This window comes from Sprattus sprattus (genome assembly GCF_963457725.1).
Source record: "Sprattus sprattus genome assembly, chromosome: 13".
Lineage (NCBI taxonomy): Eukaryota > Metazoa > Chordata > Actinopteri > Clupeiformes > Clupeidae > Sprattus > Sprattus sprattus.
The window spans coordinates 26,580,605-26,606,883 of NC_137911.1; the positions used below are offsets into that span (position 1 = coordinate 26,580,605).

The 26,279-nt window shown below is 44.4% G+C and overlaps 2 protein-coding genes across 3 annotated transcripts in view; both read right to left on the reverse strand.

Moving 5' to 3' along the window:
• rin3 (Ras and Rab interactor 3) overlaps positions 1-11,474 on the reverse strand; it is a gene marked incomplete at its 5' end in the record, with an annotated part of 28,517 nt that extends 17,043 nt beyond the window's left edge. The window contains 3 exons of the mRNA XM_080850259.1: positions 504-1,344; positions 6,985-7,111; positions 10,874-11,474. Coding sequence (XP_080706385.1) covers positions 504-1,344; positions 6,985-7,111; positions 10,874-11,474 — 1,569 coding nt within the window. The remainder of the gene's footprint in view (positions 1-503; positions 1,345-6,984; positions 7,112-10,873) is intronic.
• On the reverse strand, positions 9,487-24,469 carry LOC308374352 (synaptosomal-associated protein 23-like). 2 transcript variants are annotated; one of them, XR_013968870.1, is made up of 9 exons: positions 24,355-24,469; positions 20,735-20,849; positions 19,429-19,470; positions 18,538-18,586; positions 17,214-17,331; positions 16,708-16,878; positions 12,354-12,498; positions 11,059-11,856; positions 9,487-10,900 (listed from the first exon to the last, which is right to left on the reverse strand). XR_013968870.1 is itself a non-coding variant. In XM_080850126.1 (8 exons), the coding sequence occupies exons 2-8, from the start codon at positions 20,789-20,791 to the stop codon at positions 11,797-11,799; spliced, it is 642 nt and encodes a 213-aa protein (XP_080706252.1). In that variant the 5' UTR covers positions 20,792-20,849; positions 24,355-24,469; the 3' UTR covers positions 9,487-11,796. The 2 variants fall into 2 exon arrangements, 1 of the variants encoding a protein (XP_080706252.1); XM_080850126.1 differs by having other exon boundaries at positions 9,487-11,856.
• Positions 24,470-26,279: the final 1,810 nt, after the last annotated feature.

Genomic DNA, 26,279 nt, shown 5'->3' on the forward strand with positions numbered 1-26,279 from the left:
TGGTTTGCAGATCTGGCTATAGTGCTGTTGTGATACCCGTGTTTCACCGGTCTGGCTTAGTAGTAGCTTACTCAATTACTGACCTTTTAGCATTTTAGTTTTTGGGACTGTCAGCTTGCCTGGGCTGTTAGGTTGATGCATTCAGCCGCCCCATCAGCGGTGATACCAGCCTGTAGGGGGGGGACATTCCCTGCATTCCCTGACAGAACTGTTGCTGAACTCACTTTGTGGGGATGCTTCTCTTAGCTCATGCCTCTTTGATTATTGATTATTATTATTATCTATTGATATTTGACTCCAAAATGGTAGTCCTCTCTTTTGTAGCTCAGTGCTCTTTCCACAGCGGCTGAATCTTCGGGTGAATGAACGCATTTTGTATGTGAGTGTGTGTGTGTGTGTGTGTGTGTGTGTGTGTGTGTGTGTGTGTGTGTGTGTGTGTGTGTGTGTGTGTCTGTGTCTGTGTGTGTGTGTGTGTGTGTGTGTGTGTGTACACCTGAGCTCACCCTGGGCCTCTCCTTGTGGAGGACGTTGGTGGCCCTCTCCTTGGTCACGGCCAGCTGCAGCCACACGGGGCAGGTCTTGATGAGCCTCTCCAGGATGCTGATGGAGGGGAACGGGGGGAGAGCGGAGGTCGCCGCGGAAGCACTTCCTGTGCTGCTGGACACGGAGCCGGAGCCGGAGGAGCTGAGGGCCGCAGACGAGCTCGCCGGCTGAGCGGAGTGGGATCCGCCGGGGGGTCTGGAGATGGAGGGCAGCGGGGGTCGGGGAAGGGGTGGGGAGGAGACCTTGGAGCTGAGGGGCGGCGGGGGTCTGGGCTGGGGCGGGGTCGAGGGTTTGGGCAGGGGCGCGGTCGAGGGTCTGGGCTGGAGTGTGGTCGAGGGTCTGGGCAGGGCTGATGGCAGGTGAGCCGGGAGCGGAGGCGTGTAGGGCTTGGGGAGGTGAGGAGGAGCCGCTGGTCTGGGGACGGCAGGGGCGGGAGGTTTAAGAGGAGACGGGGGAGCCTCAGTGGGTGTTGAAGAGGGTTTAGAGGAGGAGGAGGAGGAGGAAGAGGGTGGGAGTGGGGACGAGAGGGATTTGACTACAGAGATGGGAGCGGGGGTGGAGGGTGATTTGGGGACAGAGATGGGAGCGGGGCTGGAGGGGGATTTGGGGACGGAGATGGGAGAGGAGGTGGAGAGGGAGGTGCGGCGGAGTGGAGAAGGTGGGGGTCCTGGGGTCACAGGGCAGAGGAGCACCAGGGGGGCAGTGTTGGGTGCAGCCTCAGTGGGAGTGGGAGTGGGAGTGGGAGTGGGAGGGCTGGAGCTCTCTCCGGGGCTGACCGGAGAGAAGGGATCCACCGTCACCCTGGGAGACGAGATGAGAGAGAATGCTCTTACATGGTTCCTCTAGCAACAACATGCTAGCCTTAAGCTAATGACAACATGCTAGCCTTAAGCTAACGACGGCCCCCTGCTACCTCTGTAGCCACTCTTACTTACTCTTGTGTACTTTTAAATCCCACAACTTACACTGACAGGTGGAACTGACAGTCATTTACAGATTGGGGAGAAACTGAGGTATTATTTTCAGGCTTATTCAATCTCTCACAGAGTCCTTGTATGTTGTGTTATACTCATGTGTTATATGTCACTATACTGTATATCCAAAAAGCAAAACTTACAGTTAAAGCAAAGCAACCAGCCGCTCTTTTCTCTACTTAACTGCAAGCTAACGTCTGTTTAGTATTCATTTTTCTTTTTTTTAAATCTTTGTGAGGTCGGGACCCCAGCTTATAAACAAAATGCTAAATAGAATAAAACAACCATCTAAAAATAAAAAACCTAGGGCCATAGTTGTGATTTCTAAGTGGACCCAATTTGAGCAAAATGTTAGTTCACAGTCAATGCAACAAACTGTACTACAAATTCATCTTTGCATGAAACTTTTGTCAGTAGTTAATATTAGTATCACTTCCTCCTTTTTTTCAGAAAGAAATGATGATCCAGATGTTGCAAGCAGAAGATGACAAACTGAATATGTTAAACGGCATATTTCAAACTGCCGAGAGTTTTGTCGGTTGTGATTTAAATTTAAAAAAGGCAGACAGACAGACAGACAGACAGACAGACAGACAAATAGTTAGATAGATAGAGAGACAGAAAGAGGGGGGCTTTGAAATGTATATGTAAAAGTATAAAGACCACATTTGTGTTTTTCCAATGAAATATAGTTGTGTGTCTCTTTAGTTTGGAGAGACTGTGAAAATCCTAAAGTCCCAAAGCTAGCTCTAATCCGCTGTTCCATCTCTGCTATGCCTCCCACGGCCTCCACACACACACACACACACACACACACACACACACACACACACACACACACACACACACACACACACACACACAAGGCTTTTATGTCTCTTCTCCGCTGATTTATCTCAATCCGTTTCACATTCTTTCCCAAATCCAACTGTTGCTGACTTCTTAAATGATCTGAAAGCTAAGGAAAACTGTCCACACAATGCTTACTAAAACAAGTCTTGGACTTTTATGAATAAGACAATGCGTAAAGTTTGATTTCCCAAAGAGTGAGCTCGCTCGAACTCAGACCTGAAGACATCAAAATCAGATCCCAATTTTGTCGGTTTGTGTCTAGAGGCATTTGGTAATTCTGAAGATGCAACAGTTCCACAGTAGTGAGAATGTGTAGACGACATGTCCAAATGATCTGCCCTTGGCGTTAGCCTTGGCCTGGCTGACAGCCTTGTCCTGCGTCACTGTGTGTGTGAGACTGAGTGTGTGTGTGTGTGCGCGCGTGTGTGTGTGTGTGTGTGTGTGTGTGAGAGTACTCACCCAGGGGATGCTCCTGGCTCCTGCGTAAAGACAGCTGTTTTCATCATTCTGCTGTGCTCGATCCAAAATTGTTCCTTCGTTCCTGAGGCCTGTTCGTCACGTCACACACTCCTCCATCTCAAACACTGCTCCATCTCACACACTCCCGTTTCCCTTCACCTCCTTTCAGCTGTGCGGCGTCTCTCTCTCTCTCTCTCTCTCTCTCTCTCTCTCTCTCTCTCTCTCTCTCTCAATCCCACTCTCGTTGCTCAGGCTCGCCCCGAAAAATGAAAAAACAAGTGGAGTTAGGAGTTAGAAACGTTTTTTTTTAAGTTCTCTACTCTACTCTTCTCTTCTCTTCTCTTCTCTCTCTCTCTCTCTCTTTCTCACCCTTTCTGAGTTTCAACTTCCTGCCTCAGAGAGAGAGCAGCGGTGTTGTCAGGAAGAGGCAGTCCAGGGTGGTCAGCCAACCCCCTTCCCCCAACCCCCGAAAAACTCCCCCTCCACAACTCTCTCTCTCTCTCTCTTTCTCTCTCTCTCTCTCTCTCTTTCTCTCTTCAAATGGCCTCTACCAGCACAGATGAAGAAATCTAACACCAGCACTACTTCCCCTTTTCGACACACTTTTTTTCACTGACATTTCTCCTATCGGACAAATGGCTGCAGTCACACACACATACATCTGTCAATATTTGCCCAGGCAGATATCAATCACGGGAAAAAAAAGTAATGGCTTTGGGTTCCTTTGACGTATGTGTGCATGTTAGTGTGAGTGCTGTTAGGTCCCTCCTCCTTTCCCCGCCCTCTAATCTGAATTTAAACAAATCCAGATGACGCCCCCCTGAAAAAAAGGAAAAAAAAAGCCTAATGGGGAATGTGGAGCAAGCATATGGTTTGTCTCACCACTTTCAACCACGTAGAAATTCTCACTGGTTCTCTCTTGTGGTCTCTCTTCCCCACTCTCACTCCGACCGGCCCCGTCCACTCTTCCACCGTCCTGAAACGGTCACAGATTATCATGATTCATTTCCACGCGCAGCAGCCTTGAACTGTGCTCATACAAGCCTTTCAAAAATAAACATTTACAAACAGGACACACACCGAGCCTATCACGTCACAGCCTCTGCTGCCTCAGGGTTTCTGGTTTGGTTGCTCTTACTCTAGTTTGCTCTCTCCTGCCCGTAGCACACCTTGGAGACCAAAAACCAGGTAGGTTTGAGGCAGATGTTCACACTCACACACACACACACACACACACACACACACACACACACACACTCACACACACACACACTGTTCCTGACCAAGCAGACGGATCAATTCACTTCACTTGGTCCTTTGTGCGACAATAAAAACTGACTGAAGTCAGCCTGGTTTGTTTGTTTGTTGTCTTCAGGTCGTGCTGCGGTTTCTTGTTTGGGTTTCTTCCAGTATCCCCGATGGTTGGACTTGGTTTCTCTCCAGTTTTTTTCCTCTACTTCTTTGTTGTTCATTTCATCCACCTATTCATACATCGAGTCCTAAAATTGAATGAGGCTGTAAACACATAAAAAGGTAACATAAAAAAAACAAGACTGTCCGGAGACAATTGGATTTGGAGAGGATGAGATTAGAGTAATATTTTTAAATATATATTTTTTTCACACTGTTAATCATCAACTGCGAATCTCTATGTGAACAAGTGTGTTAATAAAGTTAAACTGTTTAACTTTATTAACACACTTGTTCACATAGAGATTAGCACTTTGATGAGTAACAGTGTGAAAAAAATTCTTAAAACTTTTGAACTGCAATTGAGCTAACATGCTCTCATTCATTTGCATTGATTTCAGTGTGCTGGCGCTGAATAGGTAGCAGAACAGTTTTACTCAGGGATGGATGGATATAATGCCAATGAACTGGTACGTCCCATTGTCCATTGTCTTCATAATGCAGCCAAAGAAGTAGGCACCACTGTGGCTTGTCTTCATGTCTTGTGGGTGTGTGTGTGTGTGTGTGTGTGTGTGTGTGTGTGTGTGTGTGTGTGTGTGTGTGTGTGTGTGTGTGTGTGTGTGTGTGTGCGTGTGTGTGTGCGTGTGTGCGTGTGTGTGTGTGTGTGTGTGTCTGTGTGTTTGTGTGTGTGTGTGTGTGTGTGTGTGTGCGTGTGTGTGTGTGTGTGTGTGTGTGTCTGTGTGTTTGTGTGTGTGTGTGTGTGTGCGTGTGTGTGTGTGTGTGTGTCTGTGTGTTTGTGTGTGTGTGTGTGTGTGTGTGTGTGTGTGCGTGTGTGCGTGTGTGCGTGTGTGTGTGTGTGTGTGTGTCTGTGTGTTTGTGTCTGTGTGTTTGTGTGTGTGTGTGTCCAAACTCAGGAACCTTAGCGTTAGCATTACCTGCTGAGTGTGGTTAGAGCTATCTAAGCTAATGCAAGCACGGACCTGACAGACTGCAGTTGCCAAGGAGAGGCTTACTAGAAGTGTCCATCATCAGAATACTAAGAATACAGGCTAAATACCAATGGGCCCCAAATTTGATCTTAAAGGACGTAGCCTACAACTTTGAGGAACAAGTAGGCTACTTGCCTTTGCAGTCCCTTATATAAGATTTGAATCAGTCTAAAGAGACAGTCTGGGTTTGTACAAGATAATCTGCCACATCAGGTGCAAACTGTTGCAATAACTTGCATTTCCCCATTCTTAAAACTAAACCGAGTTAGTTGACTCTTGCGGTGGAAGGTGATGGAGGCTTTAAAATCTAGCAATGTGAAATTCATTATACTCATACTCCATAGTATTCCTCACACAAAAAAATAAATGAAGGTGTCCACCTGCTGAATTCTTTAAATCAAACCAACAAAAACATATATTAAAAAAGGTACATCTTTTTTATCAGTAGGCTATAATCAGCTACCATCTGCCACCTGATACAGTGGTAAGAATATGTGGTTGCAATCTGGTTGAAGCCTATATTGGCAGTGAAATCAAAACGCCATGACAACACCTAACATCATGTATCATCAAAACGCCATGACAACATTTACTATCATGTATCATCAAAACGGCATGACGACATCTACCATCTTGTACTAATGATGAAAAGCTTTGTCCAGACAAGATCTATTTTCAGTTTAGCTCAAATTGGATTTACACCGGAACACCATGATATCGCGTGTACATCTTCAGTACATCTTCAAATGCAATCGTTCGATTTTATCTTTCGTTCCAAGTCCATTTTTTTTATTTATTTTTAAAGATTTAGTTTTGGGGCTTTTATGCCTTTAATTGGTAGATTAGTGAAGAGTGGGACAGGAAATGAGAGGGAGAAGAGGTGGGGAGTGGACAGGAGAAATGACATCAGGCCGGATTTGAACCTGTGTCCTCCATGGGCATCAAGACAGAACGTGGTCTGGGCTACTTTTTGCACCACAGTGCCCCCCATTACTAGTCAATTCTGTATGGTTTGTATTTGTGGCATTAAGTCATGGTTTACTTGTGATTCCCAATAGCATGCTTTCTGGTTGAAGTATACAGAGATGTACTATCAAGTTATTTTTGGAAATTGACAGATCACTACCAATGATGCTACAGATTAGCTTGTACAAACCTCAGATGTTCCTTATTGAATGTGTGTGTGTGTTGACCTCTGCGGAGAGGTCAACTCCTTCCTCCAAACAATCAAACCAACTGAGGTTATGGCGAACCACATGAGAACATTTCGAGATCATTCAGAAGCTTAAGAAACAGTCTGTTTAGAGAAGCACTGCATCACGATGGGGAGCATTCAAGAAAGCTGGGTGACCGTGGCCATTCAAGAAGGCAAAAAATATCATCCAATCAGAGAGGGCGACAAAAACTCTCACTGCCTGCATCCTTCAAAAGTGTTACATGCAGGTTACATGGTCTGCACTGCCTTAGAAGACACACCTTTTTTAAACTTTTACGTCAGTTTTTTGAGGACTGGTCTATAAATCGGCCTTTACACTGAAGAGAATCAGACATAACCATGCAAATGTATACATGTGACATCGTCATGCAAAAATACTGCGTGTACTATTTTGACAGAAAGTAGGTACATAACCATTGTATGTGGTTCATATACAAATTACAAAATGCTAATTTGTACCTGAAATACATATTTTAAATGTATGTATCAGAAATACTGCCCATCACTGGCTGACACCATGACTGCATCTGTGGTGCTGTACCTGAACACTGCAGGCAAATGCCTGGTCTCGTAGTTTGTAGACGTATTAGCAAGGCCACTGCTGTGTACACTCTCTGGTAGGTTGGCTGTTTTTGGTGACGGTTCAGAGCGCACCAGGCAGCTGCTTCCTGTTATCACCGTGTCACTTCCACAACACACAAGGGTGAGAATGTGGTGGGAGAGAAAGGCAGAAAGATGCTTTGAGGTGTGGTTGTGACTGTCCAGTAATTTGACACAGCGATAATGAATTGTGTAGAGAAAAGAAGAATGTCAAGAAAATAATAGTAAAGAAATGGTAAAAGAGAAAATACAATGTTACCTGGTAGACATTAGATGTCATGTAGGCCTTGCCTTTTTAAAACAGGCTAAAGATCTTACAGGTTACAGATATTTCTTAAAGCCTTCATTTTAGCGACTAATTCAAGGCTTTGCTCAATCGATACTGTTCGTTTCTTCTTAATCGTAATACTGTACAGATTTTTGATACAGCTACTGAACAGACCATGCTGTGTTTAAATATTCACTCTACAGGTCAAACTACATGTTCACTTCCACATGTACAAATTATCCTGAATATTCAGTATTTAGACTTGGGTGAGGGGTAGACAGTTTAACCCTTGATTCCTCATCTCAAACAGCAAAACACTGCCAGCGAGGGAGGAGACTGAAACAAGGAAAAAACCTGAGTCACCCTGGACTCCTCCTCCTTCTTCTTCTCTCTCTCTCTCTCCCTCTCCCTATCGCTCTCTCTCTCTCACTCTCCCCCTCCTCCTTCTCTCTCTCTCTCTCTCTGACAGAGGGCTCACTCTTTCCATCCCTTCCCAAAATATTGCCCTACTCAGCGGAAAATCAACTCTGCTGTGGCAGCATCTGAGAGGATATTTCTGTTTATTTAGTAGTCATGATTTCTTGGACCTATGTAAAATGAAACTTAAGTGTTGGCTACGTAGTTTTTTTTTCTGTCTCTCAAGAGGACCAAGCTCCCTCTTTTCAAGGATTTCTCTTTCACGCTATAACTATGTAGTGTAGGCTACTAAGGAGCAAGAAGAAAAAGATGGATTCTGAAAGTGACGGAGTCCCCGTCAACGCTTGCCTATTGAGAACCCTTACAACAGAGGAAAAACTCTATTAAAGTACAAACCATATAGTGAAACTTTGTGGGGAATTAAAGGGACCCAACCCCCTGCGCTGTAGGCTTGACCAAGGAAGTTGACGAAGATGGCCCCATGTCAGACATCTCAAAACCCCAATCTGACCTAAGATTTGTCCTGGCAACACACATCGCGTTAAGTCTGGAGGAAATATGTAGGAGCTACCATTCAGCAGCCACAAACCCTGCTATGTCAAACAGTAATTCAAGAATGTAACCCGAGTTCAGACAGATTCAATTGAAAACTGTGGCTGATACTTTGGAATTATGCTGGTCAGTTGAGCATATTGAACACCATACTGCTGAATCATCAGGGAAATTGGTCATTTTGAAACAGATGAATTATTAAACAATGCCTTCAGGTTTCCTTGTCTTATTTTTTTTTTTTACAGGGTTTGTCACACTGCCAATGAGCAAGGCAGGTTTCTGATGAACCTGCTTCTCAGGCTTAAATGAAAACCTAATTGTGAGAGGATTCTGAGCGAACAGCCCGTGTGGAATTCTAATCATACCTGTACTTGGGCTGTATTGGGGCAATTTTGCTCTACAAATTCTATTAGCGCTCCAATGGAGGTGCGCGTGTGTGGCATGGGACAAGGCAGCTTGTGTGAACAGTAGGACTACACTGGCAGTATCGAAGGCAACTTTAAAGTCGTTTCCCTTCCATATTGAAATGATGCATGTATAATATATAAATAAGGCTAATCATGTATAAGACGTCAATATTCCCAGAAAATAAATACAAAAACAAACGCGTTCAGCATGAAAATATCAGACGGCTTAACCACCAATAAATGAAATAAGCAGCTCAGTCACTTGGTCACAGTGTAGCCGTTTCAAGACAAATTACAGGACAATGGAAATTGATTCAATTCAACCAATGTTTTTTCTAGAATCTGGAAAAAAAAATACTGAAGTACTGAGACTTTAATGTACAATGGCTGTATGTAAACTGACGTGTCATTGTGTCAAGGGGTATCTTTAATTTCCGTCCTACTTACCTCCTCATACAAGAACTGCTAATCGAAGTTCCAGCCCTGCATCTCCAACCCTGACCTGCGTTCATATGGACCACAGCGCCCTCTGCTGGTGAATAATAATAACCTTTGTGAAAGATAAAAAGGTGGTGGCAACAGAACTGTGATGGGTTTCTAGTTTCTAGTTCAATCAATGTGAACGCTATGTGATTGTACAAGTAAATTGCAGTTAGGGGAATCTAACGCTGTTAATATTACACCATTACATTACAGTTGGAAAATGTGTCAGTAAGGCCTACATTGAAACCATTTGCAAATGCATCTCAGGTAGGAACAATGTGATGATAACTAAAATGAAATATTAAAACAAACTTGGTCAAATCAGAAATTTTGTCTTTATTAAGAGTTATATATATATATATTCATGATGGTTTCAGTTCACCGGTATGATTTTTGAAGGTGGAGATTTAATTGAAGTTTTAGTTCAATTTAAGGTATACACACCATTCGATAAACTGTACAATTTTTTCACTCACATACGATAAGGCTTCTCTGATATTCACTGAGCTCTCCTCTTAATTACCAATATGTGTGCAGAGGTTTAAAAAAAAAAAAAAAAAAAGCATTCACTTTAAATTCATCGTCGCTCCATAAGAATTATTAAATAGGTACACACCATCTCAAAATGATACAATCAGATACAAAACAAAACAAACAAATGTAATTACAAGACATGCATGATACAATCATGAGAGCCCATACCATGATTTATCAACAAAAAAAAACATGCGCACTCATCGTTTAAAAACAAAAACAAACCAAAAAACAACAGGAAACAAACAGAAAAGGGAGGGACTTCCTCATCACAGATCTTTGGCCGAGATGCATGTCTGTCACAGGACTGAAACAGAACCCATTATGTACATGCAGACTACAGGACAAAGGGGCCAGGAACAGACGCTACAGACAGGCGTTCACCTCCAGCTCAAGAACAGACGCTACAGACAGGCGTTCACCTCCAGCTTAACATCACAGGGACACCACACTGAACAGCAGAGATGTAGAAAGCTTGAGTAGAATGGGTCGACTGTGTCCGGTACAATTCCATATTGGAGGAGGGGGTGAGGTCTTGATTGTACAATGTGTGTGTGTGTGTGTGTGTGTGTGTGTGTGTGTGAGAGAGAGGATTAACATATGTTTATAGAAGAGGGCTGAAAAAATAGGCACAGATGGCACCGAGAAAAAGGTCCTAATTGTGCAAGGTATATCTTTTTTTATGTAAAAGTGTGCCCGCTTGCTTTTAAGTACACTTCCAAGACATCCATACTCTTTGTTTTTTCTTTTTAAAAACCTTTCCCTTTTGGGGATTTATGAGAATAAGGCAAGGCACACAGGGCAGAAGATCAACGAGGGGATGGTTCACACAGGCAAGGGGAACAAGAGATGGGGAGACAAGTGAGAGATTGGAAAATGTTGGTGGAGGAAATTTAAGTATCCAAGAGGAACAAACAAACCAAACAACACAAACAAAACAAATTTGGAAGAGGAAGAGGAAACCTCACATCCTTCTCGTCTTCTGAGTCCTTGTGCACACACGCACTGATCTCAGTACAGCTGAATGACCCGAGGGGCATTGGTAGGTCCTCAGTAGCCTGTCGTTCATAAGCCAGAGGCCAGGAGAGGAGAGGAAAAGAAGAGAAGAGAAGAACAGCCCTTCACGAGGCACAGGACAGCAGCTGAAGGGCTTGAGAGACTGGGCTCACTGGAGCCCACCTGAGACTGGGCCCTGACTGGGGGGGGAGGAGGGTGGGTTGCTGTGGGCCTGGGGGTGGAGGGTTGGTTGAGTTGCAGTGGGCCTGGGGGTGGAGGAGGGTGGGTTGCAGTGGGCCTGGGGAGGAGGGTGGGTTGCAGTGGGCCTGGGGGTGGAGGAGGGTGGGTTGCTGTGGGCCTGGGGGTGGAGGAGGGTGGGTTGCAGTGGGCCTGGGGGTGGAGGAGGGTGGGTTGCTGTGGGCCTGAGGGTGGAGGAGGGTGGGTTGCAGTGGGCCTGGGGGTGGAGGAGGGTGGGTTGCAGTGGGCCTGGGGGTGGAGGAGGGTGGGTTGCAGTGGGCCTGGGGGTGGAGGAGGGTGGGTTGCAGTGGGCCTGGGGGTGGAGGGTTGGTTGAGTTGCAGTGGGCCTAGGGGTGGAGGGTTGGTTGAGTTGCAGTGGGCCTGGGGTTGGAGGATTGGTGGAGTTGCAGTGGGCCTGGGGGTGGAGGATTGGTGGAGTTGCAGTGGGCCTGGGGGTGGAGGGTTGGTTGAGTTGCAGTGGGCCTGGGGGTGTAAGAGGGTGGATTGCGGTGGGATTTTTTTTACGGCAGGCCGCATGGTGCTTACCACTGTGGGCAGCTCCAGAGGGGCAGGATGGTCTGGGGCAAGACTGGAGGGTAAATCTTCTCAGGGAGGTCTGCTGGGGCAAATGTATGTTTAAGGCACCAAGGGGAGTTCCAAGAGAAGGCAAGGTCACCTGAAGGGCGGGTTGTTTGACATAGCCTAAAGGAAGGGGGGGTCTTAAGTTATGGGCATATCATAGCCTAAAGGAAGGGGGGGTCTGTTAAGTTATGGGCATATAAGTTAGTTCATCTCCAACGGGGCAGGCTGGTTGAGGTCGGCGAACTGGAGGCAGTTTTCCCTAAGAAAGATGGATCCTCTACAGGAGCTTGTTGGCTCTCTGGTTGGCCTCATCAATGCGAGCTTTGTTCATTTCAGCCTGAGGGAGGGGAGATGCAGGACCATATGGTTAGTGTCACAACAATTTTACAATTACGTACACTTCATTTGTCATATAACTTATAACAAGGGACAGTAACAACAGTAATTATGACAAACAGTCGTGAAAACAGTCAAAGTTATTTACTTAACAAACAATGTGGTAAGAAAAAGTAAAAAATAAACCTTAACGTTTTTTTTAATTTATTTTTTTCATTTAAAGACTGAAAAATGTATTTATAGGCGAAGTAAAATCGAACAGTCTTTGTATAAATATGTGTTTAAGGCTTTGCAATACTGCAGGAAATGATACTGAAAACTATAAACTAGATGCACCACCGTGCAGTGTGTAAATGGCCCAATTGCTCACTGTGCTGAATAGTGATGGAGGAAGCAGAGGACCACTATAGAAACACTATAATATATGGATGGAAAAAAAAGGCTGACAGTTATGGGAATCAGAGAAAGCATTCTAGCAGAGACTAAGGTTGTGCTGACCTTGTCGGTGATGTTGTCGATGGTTTTGTTCTGCTTCTCGATCTCATTGCCCATGTCGATGGCCATGTTCTTCAAGTTCCCCAGGATGCCGCCCACGACCTCCAGGTTCTCCTCCATCTCATCCTCTCGAGCATCATTTGTTACTCTGAAAACCGCAAGAGCAAGATCTTACTCACTTGCTCTTCTTTCATAGGTGGAGGATGGAGCTGACACTTGAACTATGACCCCAATGTACAATGCATGCAAAAAGCTCAACTTTCCGATATTGATGAGTCACACTGATGACCAACACCACCACCACCACCACAACGCGGTCCTTACAAGCCTTCATACCAATACGGCAGCCTACTGGCTGGTAGTTATGACGTTTGTGTCTGAGGGTAGACCCCTGGCCTCCTATTTAATGAGGTGACACAGCGTTATTGGGTCATTCTAAATTAGCACGTCTTCCTCACATTCACTCCTGTGGTCATAGAACCGGGGTTACGAAAGTAACCTAAAGTTTCAGTGTCTCTCCATGGGATATCCTTACCCTTGCATTACCAGGCCTTCATATGCTACCTCGAATTGGTTACAGATGGGCTGTATCTTGTCTGATCTTTGCTCTAAAGCAGGCCCTGAATGTTACAAGATGTGTACCAAACGTTCTATGTCCCTGTTGTAGTGGTCAGACAGCATTGCCTGCGGGTCGAGTCCGTCCAAACATTTAGAAATTATATTCGCTCGGGTGGGGCTGGGACACATCAGTGCGATAAGGCATTGTACATTCAATATTTAAAATATCTTAATAAGTAGTGAAGTCAACGTGTCTGCTTCACATGAAGCAGAAGTTCGTTATTGACACATCTTTTAAGGACGGCCACAGCGCTTTGCAACAACGTGTTTATAAGTTAAGATAAGATAAGATAAGTTAAGATAAGATAAAAGGCAAGATAAAAGGCAAGATAAAAGGCAAGATAATCGCCTGGTGTACTTTCTCATTATGTGTGTGTGTTGTCAGTGTTTGTAATTCAATGGTGTAGGCTGCAAGCTAACTCCGCTTCACGTTAATGTTAGCTTTTGTATGAGCGGACCGGGCTCCATTCGATGAAACCTGCCCGTCCTAGAATACACATTTCCCCCTACGGTAAGATGGGGAGGCAGATGTGTCCACGTTACTATTGCAAATGGACATGCTTGGTTGGTCAGTAAACAGTCTAGAGAGGGCAGCGCCAGATAAACAAACAAAACTCTACCTCACGCTTGCCTCACGGGTGCAATAACATATGCTGTTTTATGATATTTAATAGAATGAAGGACAAATGAGTTGTGAATACTATCACCGAGTTTTTAAAAGGTTATTGGTTGGGCAGGTAATAGCCGAATGATAGCTGATTTTCTTACTGATTTGACAGTACTTCTGTGTGTTTTAAGCAAATAAAATGTGTACTGTTTACAAAGGGGCCCCTGTCATTGTGAATTATACAGTAAATAAGTTGCGAAATGAAACAAAAACACAAATTGTTTTAGTATTGATTGATACACATCGATATGAATGGATGACATGACTAACAAGTGTTGGCAAATGAATATGAAAGAACTGCTGTCTGCTTCACATGAGGCAAAAGTATGTTTTTGGGAATAAAATAACTTCACATTTAGGATAACAGCCTTCTTCCTGCGGCAGGAATTTGTTTATGTCCTAGCTGTGAGAACGCGGTTACAGGCGGCAAACGCATCATGAAGCAAGAAACTGTCATCTGGAGAGTTTAAAACAATACTTAATGATGGGAAATTAACTGTATTGAGATATTTCTGTCGGATGGCATCGTAATCGATGTAGATTCTAATGAGGCAGGCTGTCCAATGAAAGAAGTGTGAAGTTTTAATGAAATATGATTGATGCCGTCCCTTTCTCCACAACAACATGGATTAAACCTTGATGGTTGGACTATGTAGATGCCGTGCACTTCAAGTAATCTTCAATGGTAAGACTTGTTTTTTTGTGCCTCTTCTGGAGAAGCATGTAACGCAAGTTTTATTTAGGCATAGCAGATGCCTAGCGTGTGTAATGTGTAGGCTATTTCATTCCATTCTTGCAATTCATGTGCACGCTTGTGCGTTTAACAGGGTTTGTTTGTGTAAGCGTGCATGTATCTTTTGATGCTGGAGTTTAATAATGGCAGGCTATTCATAAAAAACGTTCTAATATGTCAGTAGTATGAACAGTTGAGACATTGACTGCGTGGGGCTCAAGTCGGTTTGGACAAAATCTTTTAATTGCTGTTGGCTGGTGCCGGGCTCTGGCACTAGCCTTCTCTGTCGGACGCGGCCGGCTCTGACAGAAAAATGCAGATGATCCACTCGATTTACATAATAGGAACAGATAGGGAATGAAACAGGAAATGTGAGATTCCGAAATGATGTCGTCGGAAATTATTTCTTTAGCAGACCAATCACAGCCAAGGGGGTATCCGTAGCTATGCGATATTAGGACCGACGGTCAGGAATTTCAGTCGGCGCATGTCAAGCTCTCCGAGGGCGTTCCACCTACGCGAAGGCGTTCCCATGCGTCATTTTTTGGGAAAACTGACAACCATATAAGCCCCTTAAGGCTAAGGGCCCGTCTCAAACCTACCCTGCCAACCAAACCTCCTAAAGCTAAAGCCAAGGGCCCGTCTCAGACACCAACTGCCAACCAAACCTCCTTAGACTAAAGGCCGATTTATGCTCAGTTACGTAAGCGTAAGCGCAAGCGAGTCTTTTCACGTCTTGCGTGCGTCGGCCCCTTTTTATAGACTTGCGCCATTTTACGCAAGCCTATTGTTCTGGGTGTGAATTGCTTGGCAACACCCCCAACGCAACGCGTAAGCACCTAGCAATTCATGGTCAACGCAGAACCAAGCAAGGGCCTTAAGGGCCCGGAGAGTCAATAAAGCAAAGGTGTGAAGGGCAAAGAGTGCCCAGGGTGTTGCTTGCAAGAACACCTTAACAGTAGAAAAGCTGATTGTTCTCTCCTTTGTACGTTGCTTTGGATAAAAGCGTCTGCTTAATGTCTTAATGTAAATGTAAAAGGTTCTCCCCCTTTCAGTTAAATCCTGTCGGAACGACAATACTGAATAAAGGTTTCCCCACATCCCTGTCATGCTCTACTTAAAAGCAGTCGGCCACGGAATGTCCAGCTTGTCCACAGCATGTTTGCACTCTTCCTGCAGGTCCACACTGGGGAGTGGAGAGGAACGTGCCTCTGTCTCTGGCGTCTGAGCTGTGTTAGGGGTAATGACCGTTTGGGCAAGGGTAGGAACGAGGAGTTGCCGAAATCATCCTCCTCATCAGGTAGGACAAAGTCTGACACTCCTTCGTCATCGCCTCCCTCCAACTCCTCTTCCTCCTCTGAATGAGGGAGAGAGTGAAGAGGGACGCAGACATCCAGCTGCTCACTCCAGGACTGAGAAGCTGTGGCAGGCCGCTCAGTAATCATTGCTGCTTTAGGAATGCTAGCTGTGCTTGCGTTGGCTGACCGAAGATAGATTAGCGTGGCGTGCTAGTCTGCGGTTTTAGGCTTTACAGCGTAAACCGCGTGCAGTGCTCACATGAACCGTTTCTAGAATTACATCACTGGCGAAACCCGTGGTTTGGGGCATAGGGGAGCAAACCCTGTGTGTGCTTGTGTTGGCTGTTCCTGTCTCCACAGCAGCACTGCTTAATGGCGGCAGTGGGCTCAGAATGGAGACACACGTTGCAGCTTGAAGAAGCGAGGTGTGGTGACCTAGCTTTAACAGTTTAAACTTGGGATAGTTTAGAGTTACCCGTCAAGCTAACAAGTATTGCTGTCGTTTGGAGGCAAGCCCTCTAGTTCAACCCCTACCTGGGCTACGGGGAAGCCTGGGGAAGTTTGCCCTTCTCCCATTGACCGTTAAATTGAACGTTCGGCCAACAGTCGGGAAGTCGAGATTAACTTCTGGTGTGAAGCGAGAAGAGGTTTTTGAATGCCCCGATGATGCGGTGTCGCCCTGTTAAACAGTAAACATTGGCTGCCAGCTCATAGGGCTGGAGTATTGGCATAAAGGCTTCTGAGGAAAACATGGAGGGGGCGTATCCCATAGTGAGACACCGAATCAAATGCTTGAAAGTAAACCTTTTTTTTTTGGTCCAGTTTAAATCAATTTAAATCAATAGGCTTGTAAGCACACGGATCAACACCAATCTGGCTTCCAATCTGGGGTATGCCCCGTTATGTTTTGGTAAATGTTACTTGTTATCTGTATGACGTCTACTGCGTAAATAATGATGCTGGCCAAGTCTCAAAAATGTAGCTGTGCTGAAGCAATTTGGTGCATCCAACAATAAACACTTTGACTTTGACTTCGCCCACCTTGTGATGTAGCCTCCTGACGCCACGACCACCTTCGTGCCCACCTGCCCGTTGCGTTGGCCGGGGGGCTGGTTTGTCACCACGCCACCCTCGCCAGTGTCCACACCATTGGTGTCGCCTCCAACGCCCCAGGTGCGCTTGTACTTCGAGTCGTGCTCTATAGACCTTACCCTGTGTGGACAGAATCATTCATGTGAAACGCCAAATCAACCTCACACAGCACTCTCACCGAAGACATACACACTGAAAGAGATGCATTCTGGGTGCAACTGCACATAGTAACACTCTAAATGGCAGTAAAAGTGATAAAATAACCGAGAGATAATTTCCTAATGCACAAAAAGATGAAAAAATTAAGCAGGAAAACAATATAGGAAATTATGTTAAGATATCTGGCTTCCTGTGCATTCACATGTTCATAACAAAGCACATTTATCTTCAATTAGAATGCCTAATGATGACATTGATGACATTAGCTCATTTAAGTGTGTCTTTGGGTCTCTTACTGGTCGCAGGGACACACACACAGACCACAGCACTTGTTGAGGTCGGTCAGATTCTTCTCAGCCTGCCGCATGTCCTCGTTGATCTTGTCCATCCCCTGATCCACCCGTCTCAATTGTTCTGAAAGAGAGCAAGGGACAGAGAGCCTTATCATTCAAATAAAAAAATGTAATTAAAACATAAGAAGTAAGGGATAATGTATTGTCCGGAGGTCATTAGCCAAAAATAAATCCCGACGGGGCGAACAACACCAGCAGTCTGTTAGCAGGAATTAATGTATGGAAGAACGTTGGGATGGCCCATTCAGATCAACGGTACTTTTTGGAACATTCTGAAGAACCGTATAATAAATTGTGTTATTTGTTATATTTTGTGGTGTTACTCAGTGTTCAATAGGTTCTCTCTTTCCATTCATCCACGTATATGTACTCCGTACAATTTGTTTTCAAGGCTACAGTTTTTGCCTTAAAAATACACTTTTGCAGCGTTTACGTTTGAACAGACCGGTTCAAAGACAGGGTTAAGTATCCAAAGCTGATTATTTTACATGAACCGGGCACAATGGTTTGGTACGTGCTAGACCAACGTAGGGCAAAGGTCAGGAGAGCATAAGGGATTTTATTACCAACTATGATTGGTATGGTCATGTATCACACAAAGAGTGAGGTCAACCTATTCATCTTCAGCCCCGGCGTACGGAGACGGAAGGTAGACAGGATGTGTGGCCTCGGCCCACACACTGCAAGGGCATGCCATTGTTCTAGAACAATCTCACGTGGAGAGAAAGAGGGACATTTCCTCAATATTGCCGAAGCATTTCATCGCTTTTGTACAGCTTTAGCGATGAATGCTGACAGTGCTACAGAAAGTGATTTTGAAATCTGGCCATTTGTGTTTATTAAAAATCTTTTATGTTTTACCAGAGCACTGGGAGGTGTGCTCAAGTGAAACAAAGGGTAAATATGTATATTAGAGCTTAGTGTGGGTAACACGCCGTTTGACGCTCGTACAAAGGTCCGGTTCAGCCCAATGACATACGATTCCATACAATTCTCTTTTGGAAACGAGTCCAGCCGAGCATCCGAGTCTGTGCATGTTCAGACTGAGCACAACGCTGAGGTCTTTTCTTCACACATTGGGTTTGCACATACGCCTCATCAGAACCATGTGAGTCTGTGCATGTTCAGACTCTGAGCACAACCCTGAGGTCTCATCCTCACTCATTGGGTGGCAAACCTGGCAGCGGAATGCAAATCTGACAGTGTATATATAGTGTATGCAAAACGGGTTTGTGCTGTTGGGGACACTCTTGGTGTGTTCACTCACCCCCTTGCTGGTCCAGCATTTCCATGGTCTTGACACCGGTCTCTTTGCTCTGAAAACAGACGACAGAGAGGTGAGATTTAAAAAAGAAAGGAAGAAAAAAGCAGTAGGGGGTTAACATCAGCCATTAAACATGTTCAAAGTGAAGTTTAGACTCTGTAGGTTTAACCTTAACAAAATAACTTATCTTAAAACATTTACAACAATCTTTCTTTTAAACATTTAAAAAGGTGCAATACATTGTTTCTGTTTGACTTGAAAATGAATTCCTGTACAAGCTAGAATCAAGTACAGTGCCCCCGGACAATGTGCTTCTTTGTGCATTCTGCTCCTACAGTTTAAGGCCTTTTCCCAGAAACCGCGTAAACACACGCATTATACCAATGACAGGGAGATCAAGATCAATCACACATACATTGTACAGGAACACTGGAACATGTACTGCTCCATTAGAATTATATTCTAAATATTATATTATATATTTATATTATATCCCCCCCCCCCCCCACATCGAACCTTTAACATCTGACAATCCACAACATAAGCACCCCCCCATTTTCTATTGTATTTGGCAAAGCCATTCTTCCTGGCTGAATTCCAGTGTGGTGGCCATGTGTTGTCGCTGCACAGACAGGTGCCAAAGTCCATGTTTATAGAACAGCCTGTGGGGTGTCCTTTACTGTTTTATACTGGTGGTCTGGAAGACTGAATGTGCATCACTGAAAAAGCCCTGACGCCTTTATTTTGAAGCTACAAATGAGTGCAAGAACAATTGTCAATGTGTTCGCTGGTGACAGTCACAGCCATTATTTCTGAATGAGTCCAGTTGGGAGTTTTGGCTAACTGTGGCTACAGTGGACCCCGTCACCATGACAACACGCCTGCAGGACTTACCTCCTCTGCCATCTGCAGCATGCGTCTGGTGCTCTCCAGCGACTGCAAGACAAACGAGGAGGGGGGGGGGGGTGAGGCATGTCAATCACAGCTCAAACCAGGGCTCTGTGTGTCACAGAGCACATACAAGTGTGTGTGTGTGTGTGTGTGTGTCACAGAGCACATACAAGTGTGTGTGTGTGTGTCACAGAGCACATACAAGTGTGTATGTGTGTGTGTGTGTGTGTCACAGAGCACATACAAAGGTGTTTGTGTGAGTGTGTGTGTGTCAGACCACATTCAAGGAGGGAAAGCGCTCCATGCCATTTCCTTAAACTACGGACTAAGCACGGATACAGACACATGCATAGGTGCAAAGACAAACACGACGGTCAAAGGAAATGAATGATCAAGCAAGAGATAACAGCAGTAAAGTCACCCGTCTGCCAGCTGTGAGGGCTATTCTTAGAGGGCATTACAATACTGACGTCACAGGGAGTTTAAGGGCTGTGTATTTACTGCATTGTGTTGTGTGATGATGTGTCATACTTTAACACTCAGCAGATGTGTTAACTCAGTGGTGTCAAGAAACTCCTCACAGTGTGTGTGTGTGTGTGTGTGTGTGTGTGTGTGTGTGTGTGTGTGTGTGTGTGTGTGTGTGTGTGTGTGTGTGTGTGTGTTTGTTTACCCGTGTGGTAATGCAGTGTTATGCAGAACAACACACACATGTTTCCCATCATGCTCTTCTAAAGCCAAGTCCATTTAGAAGCAGAAGAGAGAGAGAGAAAGAAGGAAAGAAAGAAAGGAGAGAGAGAGGAGAGAAAGAGAGGGAGGGAGGGAAGAGTCAAAAGAAGACAAGAGCATAGATTAGTGTTAGTGTAGTGAAAGAGAATTAAACAGGGGAGACAAGAAAAGAAAATACTTAATTCACTCTAAAAGGTGAGTACAAGCACAAGATGCCAGAGAATAGAGTTAAATGGTTCAGCGTCGTAACAACACTGCCCAGCTTCTCTTCACTGCCTGCTTTCATTTAGTGTGAGCTTGCAAGTTTTAGCATGTTGTTTTTAGGAGGTTTTCAACGTTTCATCTTATAACTCAGTTCTCAAATAATAATAACAATAACAACAACAAAGAATTAGAAACATTAACACTCATTTGAAGGACAAATAAAGTTAGACAGATAAACAAGTATGATGAGGGGATGAGCAGGAGAACTGTGTAGAGGCCAAGAGCCAAAGGAAACACACAGGACCCCCCCACCCCACCCCCCCCAACTCCATCTGAACACTCCCCACTTCATCTCCATGGAGACGGGCGGCCAACCTACCTCATCCGTCACATTGTTGGCCCGGGCGGTCATCTCCTCCACTGTCATGTCGGCCATCTTTGTGCTGTCTACGTTGGCGGCTCGTCCCGGGACGCTAAGCTCGTGGCTCTGGGGCCTGAGGTGGGTCACAGTCAGGAGGTCAAAGTTGAAAGGTCATATACACACAGTAGGAAAACATACCCCCAGACTATTTTCTGATCAGGGCGGGCAAACATACATCACTTTGACAGGATGGAGTTGAACTGCAAAACAACCTTGGCCAGCAGGCAGTTGGTTTGTCTGTGGGCACCCAACATTTTTTACCTTCTATCTGTTTCTCATTGAAGTGAACTGGATGCCCTTCCTAGCGTGCTCAGAGGGAACAGCTCACCAGGGTGACAGACTAGTCATATTATTCTACTTTACTGTCAAGTCTGTCAGAATCTGCAGAATATAAAAACACAGCCAGACAGAAAAGGTGCAACACATCTTCCCGGCTGTCATATGACTTCTACTCAACTGACTCTTGTAAAAAGGATTCTCTCTTAGCTCTGAAAGGCTCGATTTCCACCTTCAGGTTACACTCAAGCAGAATAGTCCCTTACCATGCAGCCATTTTGACTGTCCTGCCTCTCGTCTTTATCTGAACACTCTCTGTGTTTCGTCTACTCAAGGTTGCCTTGCAGTTCTTCCTCCTCACCCAACAAGCTTCGGCCTGTTTCAGCCTCTGCAGCCCACCAAAACCACAAGAGAGACAAGCTAGACGGGGCACTCAGAGAGCGCAGACCTCTGCCAAGGCCAATATGCCCTATCTCACAATGTTAAAGAAAGTCATACTAAAATTCCTGGATCTGCTCCAAAATGTCATGGGTTCTTTAATGGGCCACGCTCTACCCCTCCACCAAGTTCCGTGGAAATCAGACCGGCAGTTTTTTATGTAACCCTGCCGACGGAGTGACGAACAGACTAATAAAGTGAACAGAACACATAACCACCCTGGCAGAGGTACAAACCAGCGGAGTAGAGATAAACCTCCTGGCTGCAAGATGAGGGGAAATGATGAGGAGAGAGTTTTAAGCAGCCCAGACACGAGGAAGTGATGTCAAGATGAGGGCAAGCTTACAGGACAGGGTACTGGCATACTCACGGACCAGGAATGTGACCAGGCAGAGGAAATGTACCCACACACACACGCTTGCTTTCTCTCTCTCTCTCTCTCACACCACACACACACAAACAATGTTCCATCATACTTTTGTCCACAGGGGACACACACTTATGCTATCAACAGGGACCAGCAAACACTCAAACATGTGCATGCACACACAGACTCTGACACACACACACACACACACACACACACACACCATATTCCATTATACTTTTGTCCACAGGGGACACACACACTTATGCTATCAACAGGGACCAGCAAACACTCAAACATGTGCATGCACACAGACTCTCTCTCTCACACACACACAGACTCTCTCTCTCACACACAGACTCACTCACACACACAGACTCACTCACACACACACACACACACACACACACACACACACACACACACACACACACACACACACACACACACACACACACACACACACACACACACACACACACACACACACACACACACACACACACACACACACACACACACAGTGACAATGAGATAAGATAAGGAAGTTGTCATATGTCTGCAACGCTGACTGAGCGAGAGCAACAAGTGAGAAAAGGAGGGAGAGGGCCGTGGTGTGTGTGTGAGAGTGTGTGTGTGTGTGTGTGTGTGTGTGTGTGTGAGAGTGTGAGAGTGTGAGAGTTAACGCCACAAACGAGAGAGGAGACTTGAAGTGTGGCATCTGAATTAGTCACAAGCTTTTCCTCTACACTGTGTGAGCCTGCAGCAACAGACTTTTAAACACTTCACTTGAACCAGAACCCCCGTGTCTAAAGAGGTAACATGTAATTCATATGTCAGACCTCAGATATGTAGATGAAATGACAGATCATGTTCACAAAATATTTCGAGGATTTTCGATGTATGTTTGATGAAAATCTCTGACAATGGTTCCTGCCACTTGAAAAGACATTTACTGACATCTTTAAGATTTGTTCTAATTTCCCTTAAAGATGTCAAACACATGACGATATTAAAGAGACCTAGAGAGACTAGATTTATGACATTTTCCATTTCGGTTATTCCTCTAACTCCATCTCCTGCCATGAACTGCGCTCTTCTCCTTTTCTGGTTTTGCAATGGCCTTGACCGAGATAACACATCCGTTGAAGAAAGAAAATTGCGTTACCGGTCATGACTGTAACACAGTGTGCCTACCACAAAGAACACCTCCCTTTCCGAGTCACTGATACACAGACAGATGCCAACACACACTTCCAGCCTTTCCACCCAAACCTGTTCTCCAGGATCTGGAAAAACAAAGCCCCAGTCACCTGCTGTCACTCTCTATCCCAGCCGCCCTCCTTCCTTCCTTACTGACCAACCAATCTCTTGTAACATCGAACATACCATACAAATTGGCCAACTAAATGGTTCCCAAAGTGAGGGATGGCCCCACCGGGGAAAAAACAGAGCAAGAACCCTAAATAACCAACTACTGGTCAAATTATGTATTGCAGGGCTTTTACGGTACAGTAGCCTGAAAACGAACCTATTTGTTGATGAGTTTACAGCCTACTGTTTACTTATATAAAAACAAAACCTCTGGTCAAATTTAAGAACTTTTCACTTATAAAATATTAAAGTTAAACTAATTGATTAAATTACATTGAAAATGTCCAACTGCCCAGATGTAGAAACAATGTTAAACTAAAGCTATGTAACAGCTGATGGGTAAATGTTTAATTACAGGTAGTAGGCTATATGAGCGTCTCAAGCAAGTCATGGGATGCCAACTCTCGTCATATAGCATTTTCTAACATGCTGAATTCAGACTGACCACATGACCAGTCACGACGCATTCGTTGCAAATTAATAGTTGAGGTGCTAACGTGACAGCTGCCAACTTCCTCAACGCTACCTGTCGTACCCAATTCGAGCTAACTGGCTCTATATTTTCTTTTATCTGTTTCATTTATGAATTAGTTTAACAGGTCTCAGAAACTGAGAAAAAGCCACCACCGGTTTAAGACCAAACCTGTCCCGCACCTGATATTAGTAAATAGAAACTTAACCTTACAGCATTTAAGTGTCACTTAACATTTTAACAGCTAGAACATTTAACCTTACCACCAGAAGGCAGAATCACATTGGCGTAAATTTGAAGAAGTTAAATGGTTACCTTGATTACGTTAATGTCCCACTCACCAAAAAGTAGTAGTTTTTTAGTACGACTCCCTATTCACAGAAAATTATCCCAACTTACTGTTTAGCTGCACTCATCTTCTCAGAAAGTTGTCCAGATATTATGCTTGCATATGTACTCGCCAGCTAGCCTGCTAGCGTTGGCTAAATTGTTTTTTTTAGCGCTGACAAACCACCTCTTAGTGCATGTTAGCTTCTTTGCTAGCTCGCTCGCAAACTTTGTTTCCTCCTTTGAATAAAACTGACAATCCTTTTTCGATATGTGGAATTATTGGTCAGCAAGACGGAAGATAGATGTCCATACACTACTTACAGCAATGACTCCAAGATAAAATTCCTTCCGAGGCTCTCCGACAACTATCTGCGTGATCTGAAATAGTTCCTAAAATTCCTCCGGACAACCAGCAGCTTCAACTTCCTCTTCTTCGTTGTGGCGTTGTTGCAGAATGGTAACTTGTGGCACTTTAACGACACCTAGTGTTCTGGAAATGTAAGACCAAGGCACCAGCAGTCTATATAAACCCCACAAACTAGCCTTTTGGTCCAGTGTCTGAGAGCATAATTTAATATTGAGAAGAAATGTAAGTAAATTGATGGAGGTGTCTACACAATTTAGATTAGTTTAAGTTAGATTCACAAGTTACACAGGTAATATGCCTGCCAATTATGTTTTCGACCACTGAAAAAAAACCTGTATGAAGAAAACCGTACATGGGTGTGAGAGACTTCTGGCCTATTTTGCTAAAATAAATGGAATCCAACTTCTATTACTGTACACAAGCTCTTTCTGCACAGTCATCCCCTGAAGGGTCTCTCTCTTACACACACACACACACACACACACACACACACACACACACACATACACACACACACACACACACACACACACATAAAAATGTGACCATCATAATAAAGAGGCTTGTTTCTTCTCCAGGTTGAAAGGTTTATTAGATAATTCTTAGGACTTGTTTCCCCCCTGTACTATGACCCCGTGCTTTCAGCATCTCTTTTTTGTATTAAAAACATTGCTTCAGAGTAGAAAATGCTGATGAAAATAAAGAAATGGAGGTGAGAATAAAAACATACAATGGATGATTTGTCCTGAATAATACTTTACAGAAATTGAGAGTAAATTAAGTTGATATGATAAAGAGATGACTGCTTATGAAGACTTGCTATGTATTTCTTAATTTACCTCATGGTTAAACACACAGACCAATCGGCTTACTTCAGGTAAGCAAAAGAGGTGATCTATTGGGTTTGCCATTACAGACTTTGCTTTCAATTGACCTAAATATCTCAAGATTTCCTGGTCGATATATTTTCAATATAAGCCCACTCCACCCTCTGTCTTAAACATGCCAGAAAGCTAGTCAGTCAAAAGTCAACCAGGTAGACACTGGTTGCATCAAATACTGTCCAGTTCATGCATGCTGACTGATGTAAGACAGTTAAAAGGAAGAGAAAGTTCAGGAAAATTAGAACCTTGGGCAATGGACATGTTTGGAATATGTGGTGTGAGATGGTCTGAAGTTATCAGGGGGCTTGAAATTAGATCTTTAAACTTTTCATCTTGGGTGTAAATGTTCCTAATGTTGATTACAAACTTCTGTACTTGTACGATATTCATAAAGATATTAGTAATTAACTTATCTAGTCATCTGTATGAGCTTACCAGTAATGGAATAAAACATTCCACAAAAGGACCCTATTTTTTCTGAGAGAGTTTTCTAAGTACGTCTTTCTCTTTCTATCTATCTTTGGCACCTTGCAGCAACATCCTGATTACCCGTCGCATCACTTCCTGTCTCTCCCTCTACATTCAAATTCAAGTCACATTCTTTCCGTGTCCAGGCCACCGTGTGCAGCTGGTATGGAACAGCAGCTCACTCGCAAAACTGTCCCATGGGGGTCATCTTAGCTTGTCCTGATTTCTGACTCTCTTCTGTCTTGTTTTCTTTAGCTATCTCTGTTTTTCCTGTCTTTCAGCTGACTGTGTTCCTGTTCCCAGACGCGATGTAGTGTGAGTGGTATGTTCTGGATGTGAGAGAGTTGGACACCCGTGCATGGATTTGCTGCCAGATGTGCAGTACAGCATCAGGTCCTTTCAAGAGGCTAACAGACAAGCCTGAGATTTCAAGGTGGACATATTACCAGATCATAGCACCATAATCATATCAGGTAATAAACTCAGTCATGCATTTGGTTAGATACAAATAAAAACATAGGTATATG

Bases quoted from the DNA above. Each gene is read 5' to 3' on its own strand.
- LOC308374352 (XM_080850126.1), bottom strand. From the start codon at position 20,791: ATGGCCGACATGACAGTGGAGGAGATGACCGCCCGGGCCAACAATGTG. The intron at 18,587-19,428 runs GTAAGTCCTGCA...GTCTGTTTTCAG, and splicing joins TGCTGCAGATGGCAGAGGAG to AGCAAAGAGACCGGTGTCAA. The intron at 17,332-18,537 runs GTGAGTGAACAC...GCTCTCTTTCAG, and splicing joins AATGCTGGACCAGCAAGGGG to AACAATTGAGACGGGTGGAT.